Source organism: Dryobates pubescens, chromosome Z (assembly GCF_014839835.1).
Source record: "Dryobates pubescens isolate bDryPub1 chromosome Z, bDryPub1.pri, whole genome shotgun sequence".
Taxonomy (NCBI): Eukaryota; Metazoa; Chordata; class Aves; order Piciformes; family Picidae; genus Dryobates; species Dryobates pubescens.
The window spans coordinates 3520241-3527446 of NC_071657.1; the positions used below are offsets into that span (position 1 = coordinate 3520241).

The 7206-nt window shown below is 50.9% G+C and overlaps 1 protein-coding gene across 1 annotated transcript; it reads right to left on the bottom strand.

The window, feature by feature from the left end:
- Positions 1–1082: 1082 nt before the first annotated feature.
- On the bottom strand, positions 1083–2675 carry LOC128899453 (SNW domain-containing protein 1-like). Its single transcript, XM_054178603.1, has one exon. The coding sequence runs from the start codon at positions 2673–2675 to the stop codon at positions 1083–1085; it is 1593 nt and encodes a 530-aa protein (XP_054034578.1).
- Positions 2676–7206: the final 4531 nt, after the last annotated feature.

Sequence of the window (7206 nt, forward strand, 5' to 3'; positions counted from 1 at the left end):
CTTCAAACAGAAATAATGGCACATTGAATCCTGACTTGCTTGTTCAACACTTGCTCTGCGCACAGAGATTTGCTTTGGTCACAATGCAGAAAGGAAAAGAAAGGAAAATTAAAGGATATTGTCTGCATTAAAAAGAAAGAACTGAAACCCAGCAATAAAATCTAATGCAAAGCCTAAACTTGCACAACTTTAGCAGCATTTACAGTCCTTCATACAGTAAAACACCACGAATGAATTCAAAAGGACTGTCTTCACCCACCTCATTCTAATCAAATCCCAAACACCACGGGCAGTTAATTGCTGGAGGCAGCACAGTTGTTGTAATCAGTTAATAAAAAAAGAGAGAGGGAAAGAATACAAAAAGCAGACTTTGGGGTCGAGCACTGCCACAAATAGATCAGATTGAACTGTTTTGGTTTGTTTTCCCGTGGCATAGTAAAATAGTTACAACCCTTCTGTACAGCTGTTCGGGACTCAGGAAACCGTGGGGAGCTTAGCAAGTTGTGTAAGGCCAAGTCTGCACTTTAAAAAGACAAAACAAAACAACCCAACAAATAAAGATGATACCTCCCAACCCCTAACATTCCGTGATTCACCTGTGTGCTGGCTTGAAATGCCCCCCCAACAGAAAAAGGCCAGACCAGCTGGGTTGAAAGCAAAGGAAGCTGTATTGAGAGGCAAAACTACACTCTAGAAATATGGAATGCAATTAATAAGTATTAAATATATATATATATAAATACACACAGTATTTTGTATTTACCATTTATACACAACACAAGAAGGCCCCTGGACAAAACCATAGAGTGACTTGTTAGTACTTGGCCACAAGAAAGTGATGCAGCCAAGGTCAGCAAAACCAGAAGTTAGTATCTGCAGAAAAAATAGAGAGGGTGCACAGCTAACAGAGCAGTGGGAGTGTTTAAACCTTAGTTTCCTTTTCATATGCAATGGCAATTGACATTCTGTCACTTCCTGTTCCAGGCACAGACACAACTACCAAAACCTGGTATTAGAAATGCCTGCTTGTGTCTACTCCAAGCTTGTAGTCCAGTTCTCTGCCTCTCAAGGGGCAGAGGCATTCAGTCCTTCCTGCTCCTCTTGCTCCCATGCTCTTTTGGACAGCTCCTCTCTGATGGCCGTTTAGAAGCACCATGCTGCTTAGCTTCTTTCAGGAACTGGTCCAAACCAAAGGGATCCTCTTCAAACTGAACTGGGCCATCTCTGCCCTTCCCTCTCATATCTGAGTGAGACAACTCTCTCTGAGGATCAACCCTGTTGGTCTTTATTTGAACCTCTAGATAATGCCCATCCATGTCCTTCTCCAGGTTTTTAGTTGGCCTGTAGATGCTTTGGGCCATAGCCTTGCCACTTCTCCAAGGCTGGTCATAAACATTAGAAATGGCATCCTCTCCTCCTGCAAAGCCACTGTCCAGCCCCTTGCTTTGGTTGAACAGCCTCTGGTCGTACAGGATTTCTTTGGATGTGCTGGGCTTGGGTACCCCTAGGGCAATCACTTCACTGATGTCTCTGGTCTCATTTCCTCGCAGCTTTGACCTTTTCCCGGGGGCTGCCCTGGAAAGATTTCTGTCACGCTGCCTCTCTTGGTGCCGCTCGTGTCGAGCTTCATCTCTGGCTTCTGCAGCCTCTTTTCCAGCATGGCTTTGGAGCCCTGCTCTGCTCTCCCTGGCTTTCTGAGCCATTGCTCGCAGCTTTGCCTCGTGCTTTTCCTTTTCTTTCTGGGCCATCTTCCTCTCCAGCTGGGCACGCATCTCTACTGCCTCCCGAGCTTTTCTGTCAGCTATGTAGAGAGCCTCAGCAAGCTGGGCAAAGTTTTCATTGATATGAACAGCCTGCAGTCCTCTGCCCCCGGCAGCCAGACGCTTGTCTAGTGCCACAGTGTAACCCTTTGTGTTTTTCCAGGTCGACACGCACGGAGGAATCTTCCACTCTTGCTGCTCTTTCACAGTTCCCTTTCTAGTAGGAGAGTGCATTATAGGCACAGGAGGAGAAGTTGGTCCCCGTGGAATCTTCTTGTTCGTTTTGAAGCGGGGAGGTTCCAGAGGGTCCTTCTGCGTTTCCACCATGCGAATGAGCCTCTGTTTTGCTCCGCAGCTGAAGGCAGCCCCTTGCTGAGACGGAGTGTAGCGAATGTACTGTGCCGGAGCCGCTCTGCCGGCCGCTGGCACCGGCATGGCTGCCGCCAGCTTTTGGCAGACTGATTTCTCCAAGGCTGCTCTTGTCTTGGCTGTGATCTCCACAATAGCCTCCTCGTCTGGTCTCTGCAGCTCAGCATCATCCACGCTGCTGACCTCCTTTGGCACAAGGTCAGCGTGTTTGCTGTGAATGACCTTGTCCTTCCATTGCCCTCGTCGAGCAATCACATCAAACTTGATTTTCCCTTCCGCATCCACCTGAAGGGCCAAAGCGTTGGATGGTTTCTTCTGCCGGCCCATGCCCAAGGGATACTGGGCCACGTGGATTTCCGGGAAAGCACCCCCATCTCCAAAATCCTCTAGGAGCCGAGGTATCCATCCTTTCCGGCAGCCGTAGCGGGGAGGTTCCCTGCGTGATGGCACTGGAGCGCTCTCCCCGCACCTTGGAGCTCTTGCTCCTTCTTCCAGCTGCTCTGGACGCAGGCGAGTTGGAGTTGGCAAAAAGCTGGTGAGACTCATCTTGCCGCCTCTGGGGAGCCAGGCAGTGGTGGAGGGTGCCTTTATTTCCCTAAAGGTAAAGAAAGAAACAAACAAAGTAGTTAGCAATTAGGAGTATTTCTTTGAAAACAAAGTACAGCACTTTGCCCCTCCGCCTTCAAACAACCTACAGCCACACTAAAGGAACAGTCCAACTCCCTGATGATCTCGAAGGGCTTGGCCAACCTGGTTAATTCCCTTCTATTCACTTGCTAAAGAACTAACGGTCTTGGGAAATGTTTCCAAGTGGTCTCGGTTCCCGTGCCTGAAGGAAGCCGGAGCCCAGCATCCTCTCTACTCTTTCCGCGGACTCCGCCGAGCTCCCTTCTAATTTCTGTCCAACTGATGGCGGTTTGTGCCTATTTTCCTCTGACCCTTCTCAACCTACGGCTTTAATTCCGCAGCCAATTTTCAGAAGACGTTCAACTAGCGAACCCCCCGCACGATTTGGCTCCGAATGGATCAGAGACAGGCCTGGCCCGCCGGCTCTAGGAAACAGCCCAACGTTACTTACCGAGCGGCCTTGGTAGCTGGGGGAATCTCTGACGGCCCCCTGCTTGGGAAGGCCTTTCAGAGATGCTCGTAGTCCAAAGGCGCGATGCAAAGAACCAGACGGAGCGAGGCAGCGCTCCGCAGCCGGGGAGCGAAGGAGCTTCGCAGCCGGAGAAGTGTCTTCGGCTGCTCTGCTCTCTCCTTTTATACATCTCCGAGACTAATTATCGGCATGACGTTCCCCAAAGGAGCGGGAACCCTCAGCCTATAGCATCCCGGGCTTGCCTAAGGATCCCACGTGGCTTGGCAAAGGGTCCAGGTGTGCCCCGACCCCCCGGCCCCAGGTGAGAAGGCACCGCCCTGATCCGCCCCGCTCCCTGAGCCTTTCGCTTTGCCCCCTCCCCGCTCTGCGAGCGCTAATCATCTGCAACAGCAGCTGGCTGCTTATCTGCTGAAGGTGTGAAGTGAGTTTTGATTGCTAATTGGATTGGGGGTTTTTGTTTGCCTCAGCACGGCACCAGCTTGGCTTCTCTGGTAAGGCGGAGAGAAGTGGCGGGGTGGGGTTGGGGGGCTGGCTTTGTGTGCTTTGGGTGTTTGGGGGTTGCTTTTGTTTTGTTTTGTTTCACCTGAACTCGATGGCTTTAATTGTGCGATGAAAGGATGGCCTGGAAAGTTTGCTGAGACTCTCTAAGATCGTTCCCACGCTATTTCAAGCTGTCTCAAGCTTCCTGAAACAAAAAGAATCACCCCAAACCCATCTTTCCCCCTTGCCAGATCGTGTGTAAACTCGAATTGACTCACGGCTGTCGCTGCAGCCTTTTGAATAACTTTTTCCACAAGCAATTTGCATTATCATAAGCAGTATATCTAATACCAGATTAAGTAAGTGTGCAGCCTAGTAGGATGTGATTCGAGTCCTCTTTCGGAGCAGTAGGGCTTTTTTGCGTGTGCATCATGATATATAAGCCATGTATTGTGTTTACTCTGCATATTTGGCCATGAAATCTCCTGCGGGGCTGAGATACCCACAGCAGGGCTGACAGCCATCTGATTTTGTTTTCTTCTTCTTCACTTACGGCCTGTTACCACCACCTGTGTCTTCCTCCCTTCTGAGTTTCTCAGGCTTTGAGGGACATGCACGGGTTTGGAGTACTCTTCTTGTTGGCTTTTCTGTTTGTTTCCTGTCAGTGCACCAGGGCCAACCCACCCTGTGTAGCCTACCTGCTTTTTCTTCACGTGGTGGCTTTTAAATAGATCCAGGGATGACTGCATATGCCCCTGAAAGGCACTGCACAGGAATCATGGACATTTTCATCCCATGGGTCAAAGCCTGCCGTGCATGGGCAGAAAAATGGCCTGAGAGGGACCTTCTAATTTCTCCTCCTTCTGTCCCCAGACTCTTGAGCTGGGCAGCCTCTCCTCTCCCTCAGTGGGGTGAGGAATGGGCAGGAGTTAGAGTGGCTGCAAGAAGCCCTGTATGGGAAGACTGGCCCTTGCTGAAAGCAGCAGCTGAGGAGTGCCAGTGGGATTTCAGCCTTCTCCCCACTGAGCCCCAAGGCTTGCCTGGACCAGATGTGGCTTGTCAAGGATCCCTGAAGTCTTGCAGGGAGAGCACACTGGCTCAGAGAGAGCTTCCTTCCCCACCTCCAACTCCACTTGCCTGCCAGCAGCCAGGAGGGAGAAGCAGAGGGCCCTGACATTTATCCCATGTTTACTCTGCTGCACCTTCCTGTTCCTCAGCCCATGGGGGAAAAAAAAAGAACCCACAACAAAGAAAAGTCTGTTGTTAGAAGGAGGAAAAGGACTAAGCTGGAGTTTGCTAACCCCTTTCACCTCCTTGGAAGGAATCTGAAGTAGGTGTGCTTGTTCTTTGCTCTTGCTCTGTGCCTTAGCACAGCAGTGCTGACACTGGATCTGTTCTTTCTTGCCTACCCTCATCAGCAGGGTGTCCATGCACTCAAGGACGATGTACCCACACAGACACTTCTTGTTTTGTGCCTAGCCAAAGCAGCAGCCCCATTCTTGGAACCTCTTTTCCATGCACTGCTCTCTCTGTTACTACCAGCAACGTGGATCAGTGCACAGGGACATGATCACTGCAGAGTCAGAGGTGAGTGACTTCCCAAGTCCTGCACTAGATCTAGCAGAGCTCAGTGCGGTTAAGCCTAAAGCCTAGACCTGTGGACTTTTCCTGGTTACCTTCCTGTCCTTCACATGCTTGCTTCACATTCTTTCTCCAAGAAACCTCTCTTCGTGCTTTTATCCCAGAGTGGAGGTATTGCTTGCAGTCTACTGTTTCCCAGACCTCTCTTGTCCTTCGTAAGGGTAGACATACAAGCCTTTTCAGTCCGCCCTTTCCCGGTTGCCATGGTATTCCACCATGATCAACAGCAGCTTCCTTCACATCAACCAGCACTGTTAGCTGCCATGGGTGAGTGCCTCCCACCCCAGTGTCCATTTTCTCTAAGCAGTCCTTAAACACTGTGTTTGGCCCTCACGTCTGCTGGAGAGCAGCCCTGTGAAGAAGGCCCTGGGAGTCCTGGTGGAGAACAAGCTCTCCATGCGTCACCAATGTGCCCTGGTGGCCAAGAAGGCCAATGGGATCCTGGGGTGCATTAGGAGGAGTGTGTCCAGCAGATTCAGGGAGGTTCTCCTCTCCCTCTCTCTGCCCTGGCGAGGCCACTCCTGGAATATTGCATCCAGTTTTGGGCTCCCCAGTTCAAGAGGGACAGGGATCTGCTGGAAAGAGTCCAAGGGAAGGCTAAAAGGATGATGAAGGGACTGCAGCACTGCCCTATGAGGAGCGGCTGAGAGCCCTGGGGCTGTTTGGTCTGGAGAAGAGAAAGCTGAGAGGGGATTTAAGAAATGCCTCTAACTCTCTGAGGCTGAGTGTCAAGAGGGAGGGGACAGGCTCTGCTCAGTTGCACCCTGGGATAGGACAAGGGGCAATGGCTAGAAACCCCAGCACAGGAGGTTCCACCTCAACACGGGGAGGAATTTCTTCCCTGTGAGGGCCGCAGAGCACTGGAACAGGCTGTCCAGAGGCCTTGTGGAGTCTCCTTCTCTGGAGCCTTCCAAGAGCCAACCAAAACAGCAACAAAGCAGCCCCTTGGGAGCACCAAGCCAGAGGCAGTGGAGCAGCCGGACAGCCCAGTCCCTGTGCAAAAGGACACTGCTGCTTTGGTGGCCAGGAGCTAGGGCCAGAGGTGATGCCAGCAAGCACGGAGAAGCCTGCAGAGCGCTGCCAGAGCCACATGGTTGCCTGTGCTTTCCAAACCCACTTCACCCCGTGTTTCAAAAGACAAAGCTCACTGTGATTCTTTACCACTGAGAGCATCAGCCCAGCTGCACAAAGGGAAAGGGAGGAGCTGTGGAGCTTTACACACTTGGGTCCAACTCATCCAGAGCTGGCAAGGGGACTCTGAGACCATGTCTGGGAGCATTTCTGCCAGGCGTTTGTGGAGCTGCCGGCTGCTGGCACGTAGAACATTGCCGTAAGAGCTCACTGGCTGGGCTTGTTTTCACACCCTCCAACTTTCTCTTGAGAGAGAGAGAGAAGCAGCTTGGTTTAAAAACAAAAACAAACCCCAAAACCAACCAAAAGGTTGGCAGATTCCCATGTGAAACAAGAGACAAGTCTAAAAGTCATCCCTCCAGCAGCACCCCACCTATCAAATTGCCCCAGTTTGCTTTTACCACATCACAGCCTGGAGCACAAACAAACAAACAAACAAGAAACCCAAACCCTTACTTGAAAGAAAATAAGTAATATATTTAAAAATAAATTTAAAAAAAGAAAGCAGAATCTCTGTATGATTTAGCTTGGAGCTCTGTGGTCTTTATGGTCATAGGTTGGAAGAGACCTCAAAGATCATCAAGTCCAACCTGTCACCCACAGACCTCATGCCTGCTAGACCACGGCTCCAAGTGCCACGTCCAATCCCCTCTTGAACACCTCCAGGGACGGTGACTCCACCACCTCCCTGGGCAGCACATTCCAATGGCTAACAACTCTCTCAGT